The following is a 13104-nucleotide window of genomic DNA, read 5'->3' as shown; positions in this document are numbered from 1 at the left end:
GGTTCACAAAACCTGTTGGTAGTCCCCGGGCCAAAGGAGGCCCGCCTAAAATCCACCAGGGATCGGGCCTACTCAATAACCGCACCTTATTGGTGGAACCAGCTGCCGGAAGAGGTGCGGGCCCTGCGGGATCTAGGGCAATTCCGCAGGGCCTGTAAGACAGTCCTCTTCCGGCAGGCCTATGATATTAACTGACAATGTAAAATATCCTGGATGAAAAAATGTATCTATAGGCCGCCGGTTTTTATTCTATCTTGTTTTTACTAAATTATGGTTTAATGGTATTTTAATTGTTTAAACTGAAATTGTTTTAATTATTGTGTTGTAAGCCGCCCTGAGACACCTAGGTGAGAAGGGCGGGGTATAAATCTTAATATAAATAAAAATAAATATAAATAAATAAATAAACTGGCCTGGAGAAAAATTGCTTCCTGACCCCAAAGTAGCAATCATCATTTCCATGGTTGCAGTGCTGCACTAGGTTGCTGGTGCTGGGCTGGCACCCCAGGCAAGGCGCCCACTCACCCTTGACATCCAACCTGCTGCCCGCTCTTCCACCCCCTCAAGTGCAGTGGCAGTGGGCCCCAGTTGGTGTGCTGAAGTGCACCTGTACTGCCCCGCCACCCCATTCCTGTTAGCTCCTGGCTCCTCTGGCTGCCAATGCAGGCAGGTGAACAGGAAGAGGCAGCGGGGAGGAGCCAGGAGTAAACAAGAAGAGGCTGGTGCAGTGCTCCCTGCTGCCTCTTGCTGCCAGCAGGTTTTATCTGCATTTGTGGCTCAGCCTTCCCCATAGGCTTCTGGGACCACCTGTGAAGAGAGGATGGGGTGGGAGGGGGTGCTTGGCACTCCTGTAAGCCAGGTGCTTGCCCTAGGTGGTTGCCTACCTGGCCTACTTGGGCCTGCCGGGCCTGCCAGGGTGTGTAAGAAGGTGCCACAAGAACTAAGTACTGATATGGAGAAGGAAATAGGAAAGAATCTCCTCTTCCTGCATTCAATCAAATTCATATCTACCTGATTTCCTTTTACAGAAACCTAGCACAAACATGTTTCAAACAGCCTTTCTTGTCTTTCACTCATCCAAAACTTGATATGTGTGTATTTAAGAACTAATTTTCCATTTTTCACATATGAGCATCAATTCTGGGAGAATGTGACAATCCAACTCCTCCAAATTCCGTCTGTGCCATTGCAACTTTACCAGCAAAGGTTTTACCTTTGTAGGGAGAATTAGCATTTTCTGGCTGTAGGGAATCCAGTCCAAGAAAAAGAGCTTCCTATTCCCCTCCACAGTGAAACCACACACACACCAAACACTCCCCCAAACCATGACCGCTCCAAAATACTATTCCAGTTGCACATAATTCAGTGGGCGCAGTGAATATGGAAGTTGCATGGCAAAAGAGCAAGGAACAGACTCAGAAGAATCTCTTCCCTCCCTCTCCCCACCCTTTTTTCCATCAGTAAATCCACAGACATCAAAAGTCTCATAAAAGCCACTGAAAACTTGCTTGTCCACTGGCTTGGAGCTCTCCTGCTTTTTTTGCAAAATGCATCAGGGAGGGGTTTTTTTTGTTAAAAATGGAAGCCTCATAAAAAGCAGGATCAAACTTGATCACTTTAGCAATCCCTCCTTTTAAAAAAGAAACCTACCACTCAGAAGGAGGAGAAGTGAGCTTGCACAAAAGCTTTTACCTGGAATAAACGTTCTCTCTCCTTTTCCCCCCGCCCCCCCCCCCAAAAGAGGAGCAGCAGCCCATGTTTAGGTTGGGTTGACTAAGCAAACATTCATGCTTTCAGTACCTTAATGAGAAAAGATACAGCTTCTGTTCCTCCCCTGTGCTTTTTAGTATCACTGAGGGTCTCACTACAGGAGACGTCTGACTAAAAATTCACCTTTAAAAATACTGTGTGCCCCTATTCTGCTCTGCAGCCCAGCGCAGCAAGAGGAGAGGCTTCAGCCTTTCCTGCCTTCCACCCTCTACCCTTTTGGTGAATTAAAAAAGTGGATGGGGGCATCTGAGAGTCCTGCTGCCAAACACGTGGTTCCCAACAGTGGGACACCCAGGTGCCCCCCAGCTTTCTGGTCAGACATTGCTGGGCTTCTTGAAAGTAATGCTTATTATTTCAGCGTTATTGTACTATAAGATATAGCTAAAATAGTGAATTAAACACATTATTAAGTAGATGGCTATGTTGAAGAAATTTAGTATTTAATGAAGATTTTTGTTTTAATTTTCTAGGCTCCAACTTATCATCTTATTTTGGAAGGTATTCTAATCCTTTGGATAATCAGACTGCTTTTCTCCAAAACATACAAGCTTCAGGAGCGATCTGACCTTACACCGAAGGTTTGATTTCCAATATAAAAATTAGTACTATAACAGAAAGTTAATTTTCAGTATTTTTGATGGTTATAATGCATGATTGAGAAGACAAGAGCCACTGAAAAAGATGGTAATGCTAGGAAAAGTTGAAGAAAGAAAAAAAAGAGGAAGGCTCAAATGAGATGTATTGAGTCCATCAAGGAAGCCTCAATCCTCAATTTGCAACCTGAGAAATGACTGTTAATGATAGGACATCTTGGAGGGCCTTAATACATAGGGGGTTGCCATTATTTAGAAGTGACTTGATGGTGCTGAACACACACATAATGCTTGATATAAGAGCTACATTATGCTCATTCAAGTCTCATTGGGCAACATGTGACTGTGTGATGAAATGTGGCCTTTGTTAGATTACTGCATATTATTAGTGAGTTGGTCATAGAGGATCCTGAACCTGCATAGGAAGAGGAGGGAGGAAGAACATGGTTATTTATCACATGAGAGTGTGGCAGGTGTTAAGTAAGGATAAAAATAAAATAGGCTAATGATTAGCTATTGACAGGTAGAAGATTGGGATTAGAACTGTTTAGGCCAAAGGGAAGCGAACTTGCTTACAGAGCAGTGTAGAAGGCGCTTCAAGTGATGTGAAATATGTCTGTGGTGTTATGAAAAGCTGTCCTTGCTTGGAAAGTTCCAACGAGCCTAGGAAATGGGACTGTGGTTAGCTAGCTAGCAAACTGATGTTACAACATGCAGCTTGATGAAACAGAAGAATACGTAATGCAAACCGGGAGGTAAATTCCTGGAGAATCCCAAAGAGAGTTGTTTACTAAACAGGAAAGCTGCGGTTTAGCTTGTGTTATGACTGCACACAATGCTGCCATGTAATGCCATGATCTTCTTCGTGGTCTCTGTGCTTCACACTCATGGGATAATGAATCGGTACCTGAAAAAGCCCGGGATTCTTCCGCGCTCGGCGCCAATGGGCATGCGCAGGCGTCCCAATGCGCATGCTCACCGGCGCCAGCGCGGGGATCCCGCCAGTTCCTTTCTGACCGCTGCGCGGAGAGGTTTACCTTTCTGGTTCCCTGGTCGGTGAGAATTTTTGGCTTTGCCTTTTTTCTCGTTCTTAGCTCGTTTATTGTTCTTAATAGTTAGTCAGTTAGTTAGTTAATAGTTAGTTGTTGTTGTAAAAAAAAAAACGTTTCTTTGCCTGTTTGGCGAACTGCCCCTCGGGGTAATTCGCTCTCGCTTTCCCCCCGTTTTTCTTTTTCTCTCAGTCGATTCTGAGTAGTTTTTTTCTTGCGGCTACCTTCTATGGAAAGTCGCTGGGGGGGTTTTCAAGCGCTGCCGTGCTTGTGGGAAGAAAATCGCCCCTCCGGACGGCCATTCCCTCTGCCTGCTGTGCCTCGGAGAGACGCACCGAGTAGACGCTTGCCCGCACTGTCTCCGCTTTTCGAAGCAGACAAGAAAGAACTGTGCGGCCCGGTTATCGGCGGCGCTAACCGAATCGGCGCTTCGACCTCAACGACCGATGGAGTCTTCGGTACCGAAATCGACCGATACCCCGGCTCAGGAGCTTGCATCGGCCGATGCTGCTCCGACACTGACTCTAGTCAAACTGCCGGAAGAGCGTGGCTCCACAAAACGTTCCCACGAGGGCTCGGTGGATACGCCCGCTAAGAAGCGCCGAGAGGACTCGGGGACCCGAGTTCCTAAGAAGGTGAAATCGAAGGATAAGCGGAAACGGCCCCGCACTCCTTCCCCTTCGGTCGGCGCATCAACATCGGCAATCCCTAAGCCGCCGAAGAAGATCCTGGCTTCCCCACGCCGAAGCCCAGTGATCCAGTCTCGTCTGTCGGCATCGGAGCAGGAGCCGGAGATTGACTTAACCCAACACTCCTCCTCTTCAGGCTCGCGCCGTCGTACCGCCAGCGAATTGACCTTGGAAGTGGAGGTGGCGGCGCCGATAGCTCCTTCGGTCCCGTTCAGGCACCGAGACAGGTGAGAACCGGAACCCTTCCAGGCACCTCAACCCTTCCCGATACCTCCATGGGATCAACGCAGATGGCAGCCTCCTTACTCTCGGTACCAATCCTATCACTGGTACCCAGAGGAATACCAGGACTGGGACCAGGCATCGGAATTCTCATCGATGTCGAGGGTATCGCACCGATCCCGGAAGGCGTCGGTATCGGTTCCCCCGGATCGACAGTTAGTCCCGGTCGAAGCTCCTCGAAGACCACTGCCGGCCCGGTCTCCACCGCGCGAGTCGACCCCGATGCTTTCGGAGCACTCAGCTCATCAGGACTCCTCGTCATCGGAGTCAGACGGTGAAGCCCAAGACCTGGAACCCTCACCGGTCTCCCAGACAGCTGAGGATCTTCCGATTTCGCCGTCGGAGGATCTAAAGTCCTATGGGGACCTTGTGAGGCGAATTGCTGCCACACTGAAACTGCCTGTGACTCAGCCAGAACCCGTAGTGGATGACAATGTCTTTGATATAATGCAGAAGAACACGTCCACTGCGGTCGCCCTGCCAGTCACCAAGGTGATCCTCCAAGTCATCAAGGAGCCTTGGAGAAAACCTTCATTGACGCCGGTATCCTCTAAACGGCTGGACCACATGTACAGGGTCCAGGAGACAGGGGCTGAATTTTTGTTCACCCACCCACGGCCTAATTCCTTGGTAGTCTCCTCTTCCTCGAAGGCTAGGAAGGTCCATTCCTCCCCGCTGGACAAGGAAGGGAGGAAGATTGACGGAATGGGTTGCAAGGTCTATTCAGCAGGGGCACTCGGCATCAAAGTATCGAACTATGCTGCTTGCATGGCTCGATATCAGTATGCCGTGTGGGAACAACTCTCCCCCTTCCTCTCGTCGCTGAGCGAGGATAAGAAGGCTGCTGCAATGAAATTGCAGAAGGAAGGTCTCACTGTGGCCAGACAACAACTGGCTGCAGCGAAACATATGGTTGAAGCTTCGGCCAAAGCCATCACTTCTGCAGTCTGCATTCGACGCCACTCCTGGCTCAGGTCGACAGCACTCCACCAAGACACAAGGACCTTCATCGAGGACCTGCCCTTTGAAGGGGACGGACTCTTCAGCACCACAACTGACATGGCGCTGCAAGAGTTCGACAAGAGTGTCAAGACATCGAGAAATTTGGGCGTCCAATCTACCCCCAAGGCTTCCAGATCCAAACAATGGCCTAAGCCCTGGACCAAGAAGCCATACCAGAGGTTCTCCCCTGAACCATGGCGTCCTCGCCCTATACAGGCTGAACGACCCTCCTATTCGGGTAACGGCAGGAACCGTTACGGGACCCAGCCTTCCAACAAGTCTAAGGGGGCTCGCCCCCAGAAGCAGGGGGTTTGACTTCCCGCAAGTACGCGTCATCGCCCCCACTGTTGGCTCATCCATCCGCCTACGCCCTTTCCTGCCTGCCTGGGAGTTGATCTCCACAGACAGGTGGGCTCTGTCCATCGTAAAATAGAGTTTGTTCAGACCCCGAATCAGTCCGTGGTAGTTACCACTCCCCCTTCCCCACCTCTGCTGGCGGAGGTGAACAACCTCCTCCAGAAACAAGCCATAGAGGTAGTTCCAACGGAGGCCAGGACTGGAGGCTTCTACTCCCGCTACTTTCTGGTCCCCAAACGGGACGGGGGCCTGAGGCCTATCATGGACCTCCGGAGTCTGAACAAATTTATTCTGTACCAGAAGTTCAGAATGGCCACGCTACAAACAATCCTGCCCCTCATCAATCAGGGGGACTGGATGGCGACCCTGGACCTCAAGGATGCCTACTTTCATGTCAGCATTCACCCAGCGTTCAGGCGTTTCCTAAGGTTTGCAGTGGGTGCTCAGCACTTCCAGTTCAGGGCCCTGCCGTTTGGACTGTCTACTGCTCCTCGGGTGTTCACGAAGCTGATGAGCGTGGTGGCTGCCCACCTTCATCTTCAGGGAGTCGTTGTCTTCCCATACATCGACGACTGGCTTCTTGTGGCGAAGTCGAGAGAGAGTCTAACAACACACATTGCCATCACCCTGCGTCTTCTCGACACCCTGGGGTTGCAGGTCAACCTGGAGAAATCCCATCTTACTCCGTCAAAGACAGTTCAGTTCATAGGGGCTTTGTTGGACACAGATCAACACCGAGCATTCCTTCCTTTGCAGAGCGCAAAGGACATCATCAGTCTGGTACAGCTACTTCAAAGGCGGCAGTGGGGCACGGCCCAGCAGCTCCAGCGGATGCTGGGGGCTGATGGCTGCGACGACAAGCGTGCTACGTTTCGCAAGACTACGAATGAGGGGACTACAGCTATGGTTCTTGCGCCATTTTCGCCCTCTCATAGACTCACCTCGAAAGAGGTTCACCATCCTACCTGGGACTCTCCAATCACTGCAATGGTGGGGATTGGAGAGCAACATCTGCCAAGGGGCTCCCTTCCATCTTCCAACCTCCACTGTGACTATCGCTACCGATGCTTCCCTGTGGGGGTGGGGAGCTCACCTGGAGGATCTATGTGTGGGAGGTCAATGGCCATATAAATTACCTAGAACTGCTGGCGGTTCACTTTGCCCTTCGTTCTTTCCGTCCACTGTTAGCGGGGAGGACTGTGGCACTGCTTACGGACAACACCACGGCCCTGTGCTATATAAACAGACAGGGAGGGACAGTGTCTCGCAGGTTGTGCTCGCTGGCGATGGATCTCTGGACGGAGTGCCTCCAGTGGGACATTTTTGTGAAGGCAACTCATCTGCCGGGGGTCCTCAACATACAGGCGGACTCTCTCAGCAGGGGTGGTGCTTCCCCACACGAATGGGAACTGCAATGGCGGTTCCTAGAGCCGGTGTTCCAACTCTGGGGTTACCCACAGTTAGATGTCTTTGCCACGGCGGAGAACAAGAAGTGCCCCTTGTTCTGTGCCAGGGGAGGTGCAGATCCAGCCTCGCTGGGAGACGGACTTCTACTTCTGTGGGGGGGTTGGTTCCCACCCCTACCTCTGCTGACGAGGGTAGTCCACAAGCTAGTGCAGGAGGGGCCGCGTTGCATCCTGGTGACTCCTTGGTGGCCCCGTCAGAGCTGGTGGGGGGGTTGGTTCCCACCCCTACCTCTGCTGACGAGGGTAGTCCACAAGCTAGTGCAGGAGGGGCCGCGTTGCATCCTGGTGACTCCTTGGTGGCCCCGTCAGAGCTGGTTCTCGATCCTGCTCCAGCAGTCGAAGGGGATCTTTTACCAGTTCCCGGCAGAACCGGACCTGTTGTCGGCCCAGGGCGGGCACGTACTCCACCACAACGTGCCACACCTGAAGCTGACAGCGTGGTTCATCTACCACTAGGTTTCTCTACCAGGGACCAGCAAGTCCTCCTAAGCAGCAGGAAACCTTCCACCCGTGCCTCTTACGAGAGGAAGTGGAAGAAGTTCAGTAACTTTGTGGCTGACTCCCCTTTGCCGCCCGACTCTGTTGGGCTTTCGGCAATTTTTGACTTTCTTTTGGCCTTAGTGGATGAGGGGCTGGTATTCTCCTCCATCAAGGTTTATTTGGCAGCGATCTCTGCTTTCCATGGCTCAGTGGAGGGTTACTCTGTTTTCGCTCACCCTCATTCCAAAAGGTTCATGAAGGGACTGTTCCGCCTTCATCCTCCTTCTAGATCTCCTCCACAGTTGTGGGACTTGACTCGTCGTCCCTTTGAACCTATGGCAACGTATTCCCTACAACTTTTGTCTTGGAAGACTGCATTTTTAGTTGCCCTCACTTCAGCACGTCGTGCGGGGGAGCTCACGGCGATGCATTGTGATTACCCCTACCTTGCCTTTAGGGAAGCTGGGGTCTCTTTAGCTCCAGACATCACTTTTCTCCCTAAGGTGGTCTCCCAGTTCCACCTCAATTTAGAAGTTTGGTTACCCACCTTTTACCCTAGCCCTTCCTCGGATGAGGAACGCAGGCTGCACGCATTAGACGTTAAGCGTGCCCTTCTGTTTTATTTGAATCGTTCACGGGGTTTTCGTAAGGACAACCAGCTGTTTGTCTCCTATTCTGCCCCCAAGTTAGGGTCCAAGATTTCGTCTCAAAGACTTTCCAAGTGGCTTACTGAGACGATCAAACTTTGTTATTTGTTGGCGAAGAAGCCTTTACCTGGACCTGTTCGTGGACACTCCACAAGGGCGATGGCCACGTCGGTGACATTCCTGAAAGGTGTGTCCCTTCCGGATGTCTGCAAGGCAGCTACCTGGTCTTCTCCGCATGCCTTCATGAAGTACTACGCGCTGGACGTGCATGCTCAGCAGAGGACTCGGTTGGGAGCTGCGATGCTGCAAGCTGTGTCTTCAGGTTGACCGTCTTCCCGCCTCCAGGTATGCTTTGCTTGCTAATCTCCCATGAGTGTGAAGCACAGAGACCACGAAGAAGATAGACAGGTTGCTTACCTGTAACTGTAGATCTTCGAGTGGTCATCTGTGCATTCACACTACCCGCCCTCCTTCCCCACTGCTGACGGTCTCCCTCCAGTAGGAGCTTCCAGCGGTCAGGAAGGAACTGGCGGGATCCCCGCGCTGGTGCCGGTGAGCATGCGCATTGGGACGCCTGCGCATGCCTGGTGGCGCCGAGCGCGGAAAAATCCCGGGCTTTTTCAGGTACCGCTGGTGCCGGTGAGCATGCGCATTGGGACGCCTGCGCATGCCCATTGGCGCCGAGCGCGGAAAAATCCCGGGCTTTTTCAGGGGATCGGCGCAGGCGCATTATCCCATGAGTGTGAATGCACAGATGACCACTCGAAGATCTACAGTTACAGGTAAGCAACCTGTCTTTTGGAAAGTACCGAAAAGACCCAAGTATGTCCCGCCTGTGTCGTGACGTGTTTCCAGTTTGCTTGATTTTTGCTGATGTATAACTTTAAGCAGTATAAAACCCTATGTTCTGTCTGTAATCGGGGTCAGACCTACAGCTTTTGGCATGAGCCACATGGGCCTGATCCATGCGTATGTTACTTTAGTAAAGAGAAAGCTGTTTTCCTGATCCTGCCTCAGGCCTCATCTGTCACTGAACCAACCATCAATTGCCTACTGCAGGGGTTTCCTGCTACAAAAGCACCTTGTGCTATATGGTGATGCTTTCCCCTCAGCCACACCTTTCTTTAGTTCCAAGGCAGTGTAATAATATGCTGTGTTTAGCAATGCTGTAGTGATGAATAAATTCTTTCTGTGTTGCTTTGCTGCAAGTGTTGTGTGAAGAGTTTGGAGAAAATTCATATCTGGCTTTTGTCTCTTTTAGGAAAAGGAAGAATTGATTGAAGAATGGCAGCCAGAACCTCTTGTTCCCCCTGTACCAAAAGATCATCCAGCCCTCAACTATAACGTGGTTTCAGGGTAAATCTGGAATGAAGAAATTTTATATTAAGACTTGTGTCTAAGCCTGCATATGTAGGAAGTTCTACTAATTTCAAAGTTACTTGTTTCCTGGAAAGTATATTGAGGGAATATTGTTTTATTGCAAATTTTGAGAACAGACTGCAACATGGATCAACATTGGGACATATAGTTGAGTTCCCAAATACCTTGGGGAAGGCACTAGAATAATCAGAGTTTGACAATAGTAGCCAATAAAGTGCAGCTTTCAGTTGAATAACAGAGAAAGTTTTGTATGATGCTGCTCTTTCTGCTTTTGTTGAACTTCTCTGAAATGTTTTCAGGCACATCTTTCAGGCACTAGTGGCTTTTGGTGTACTGATTAAGTGTGTGGACTCTTATTTGGAGAACCAGGTTTGATTCTCCACTCTTCCACTTACAGCTGCTGGAATGGCCTTGGGTCAGCCATAGCTATCACAGGAGTTGCCCTTGAAAGGACAGCTGCTTTGAGAGCCCTCTCAGCCCTACCCACCTCACAGAGTGTCTGTTGTGGGGGGATAAGATACAGGAGATTGTAAGCCACTCTGAGTCTTGAATTCAGAGAGAAGGGCGGGGTATAAATCTACAGTCTTTGTCTTCTTCATCTTTGTCTTCTTCGTCCTCTTCCCTTGTTCATAATGCTTCCAGTTAGAAGTTATTAACCACTATAGTAGTTTCTTGCTGTCTCTAATACAAGGTCCCTTTCAATCAAGGTGTGGATTAAAATTTAGGTCAAGAGCTTTTTAGTTGTGGTGCTTAAAGATAAGCTACCACCAGACCTGATTGTGTAGGCAATATACTGGCAATCAAAACATTTTACTCAAAGTTCCTTTTATAGTGTAGCAGATATAGTTCTTTTTATTTCTTTGATGACACTTGAGAATGGAGGCCTGTGCATGACCAGCGTGGCTTCTTGTGTGCAGTTTGACCAAGGGGCTTTCTGGCATGTGGTGGGTACCAGCAAGTTGTCTGTGAAGAATTTAAAGTAAAAATGTGGTCCCCAACTTGCTAAACTTCATTGCATTATGTGAACACAGTTATATCCACATTGGAATTGTTTTTTTATTATTATTAAATCAACTATAATGAAATGTGACTAAATATGTTCATGCAGAATAATAGGTATCTTAGTGCATGAAAGCTCCCTGTGGGTTGAAATGCATTTTTATAGAAGCATTAAATTCTTTAAAATGTATAATTGAGTGACTCACTACTTAGTAGTGGGGAAACAAATATTAAGTAAACATTACAGACTTACCTGCTTAGTGGTGTGAAAATGATAAGTGAACATTATAGATTTACCTGTTGTGCTATGTTGAATTAATTGTAAAATAATAATTTATAGGTAGAACTAATTTACTCATGCAAATTAGCCTTGCAGTCCTGATACTTACAGCTGTTGCCTCATGGCTGCACGGTTCTTTAAAATGAAATACAATAGCACAGCTTTCTTAAGCAGTGCCTTGCAGTCATGTGCCTGAAATTGCTAACTTTCATAATATAATTGTGCCTCCTGTACACTGGTGCAGACTAGTGAGATTCAGTAAAGTTAATAAAGACATGAATAACGAAACTAGCTAAGAAATAAAAATTTGTATTAGTCATTAAAGTGGTAGGCTAGTATGATTTTGTACAATTATTAATTGTCTAGAAAGTATAATAACTGCAAGAACTTTGAATGATTAAGCTTATAAGAAAATAATAGGAACTAATATGTGGCATTACCAGTTTTATAGCACTTTGATAAAACTGTACAAAACACTTCTATAACCAAAACATAACTCATACTCATTAGTGAAAATTTTCTCTGCGCAAATCATTTTTGGTGTGTTCTGTCTTAATTTTTAATGGTTCAGTTTGCAAGCCAAAACCCCAAGCACAATTTAGTTGAAGAGGGGTCTGGAGACCAGGTCATATGAGGAAAGGGAGCTGAGTATGTTTAGCCTCAATGGGAGATGATTGAGAGGTGGGTATGATCACCGTCTTCAAGGGCTGTCATTATAGAAGATGGTGCAGAAATGTTTTCTGTTGCCTCAGAAGGTCGGACCAGAATCAGTAGGTTGAAATTAAGTGGAGGCCCAGGTCACACATATTGCCAAGGTGGCATTTTTTCATCTTCGTCAAGCCCGGCAGCTGGCTCCCCTCCTATCTCGCTCAGACCTAGCCACAGTAATCCATGCAACGGTCACCTCCAGACTAGACTACTGTAACTCGCTCTATGCTGGCCTACCCTTGAGTCTGATCCGGAAGCTCCAATGGGTTCACAATGCGGCAGCGTGAGTCCTGACAACGCTACGGATGGCACACATTCTACCTGTGCTGTGCCAGTTACACTGGTTGCCAGTTGAGTAAAGGTCAGATTCAAGGTTTTGGTTATGACCTTCAAGGCCTTGAGTGGTCTGGGACCGATGTATCTATGGGACCACCTCCTCCACTATGTCACTGAAAGGGCGTTGTGCTCCAGTAGTCGAAATCTGTTGGTGATCCCTGGCCTGAAAGAGGTCCGACTGTCCTCACAAGGGCCAGGGCTTTTTCAGTCCTGGCCCCAACTTGGTGGAACACTCTGCCAGAAGACATCAGGGTCCTGCGGGATCTTTTACAGTTTCGCAGGGCCTGTAAGGCAGAGATGTTCTACCAAGCCTTTGCATGAGGACAGCAGCAGTTGCTGTGCTGGCATCTTTTCCTCTCTACCCCCTCTTGGGGGGATCCCCTCACCCCTGATGTGATCCAATAACTTAATAAGAGCACTTTAAAGACGACATCAGGGTTTGTAATTTTTAATGTAATTGATGTTTTATATTTATACATATAATGTAACTGATTTTATTGTTGCACATCACCCTGAGCCTGGCACTGGCCATGATAAGGCGATTAATCAAATACAATAAATAAATAAAATAAAATTAGAAAAGTTTTCAGCTAAATATCAGGAAGAACTTCCTGACAGAGTAGTTCCTCAGTGGAACAGGCTTCCTCGGGAGGTGGTGGGCTCTCCTTTCTTGGAGGTTTTTAAGCAGAGGCTAGATGGACATCTGACAAAATGCTGATTCTGTGAATTAGATCATGAGAAGGAGGTCAGGAAGGGGGTATGTGGGGGGAGGTATTTGTGAAGTTCCTGCATTGTGCAGGGGGTTAGACTAGATCAGGGATGGCCAACAGTAGCTCTCCAGATGTTTTTTTGCCTACAGGTCCCATCAGCCCCAGCCATTGGCCATGCTGGCTGGTGCTGATGGGAGTTGTAGGCAAAAAACATCTGGAGACCTACCACTGGCCACCCCTGGACTAGATGACCCTAGAGGTCACTTCCAGCCCTATGATTCTATGAAGTTAATCCAGCCTGTGTTTTTATGAATTAAACAATTAAATCTAATATATTTTAAACAGTCTAAAATTTC

At 48.4% G+C, this 13104-nt stretch overlaps 1 protein-coding gene across 2 annotated transcripts in view; it reads left to right on the top strand.

The window, feature by feature from the left end:
• SPTLC1 (serine palmitoyltransferase long chain base subunit 1) overlaps positions 1–13104 on the top strand; it is a 197771-nt gene that overhangs the window by 149231 nt on the left and 35436 nt on the right. For both annotated transcript variants that reach the window (XM_060235503.1, XM_060235502.1), the window contains exons 2-3: positions 2241–2348; positions 9597–9691. Coding sequence is in view for 1 of the 2 variants with exons in the window: in XM_060235502.1 (XP_060091485.1) it covers positions 2241–2348; positions 9597–9691 (203 nt within the window). In the remaining variant the exon portion in view is untranslated. The remainder of the gene's footprint in view (positions 1–2240; positions 2349–9596; positions 9692–13104) is intronic.

This window comes from Heteronotia binoei, chromosome 4, assembly GCF_032191835.1.
Source record: "Heteronotia binoei isolate CCM8104 ecotype False Entrance Well chromosome 4, APGP_CSIRO_Hbin_v1, whole genome shotgun sequence".
Taxonomy (NCBI): Eukaryota; Metazoa; Chordata; class Lepidosauria; order Squamata; family Gekkonidae; genus Heteronotia; species Heteronotia binoei.
Note: the sequence above shows the minus strand (reverse complement) of the source record. Positions and strands in the feature narration are given on the sequence as shown.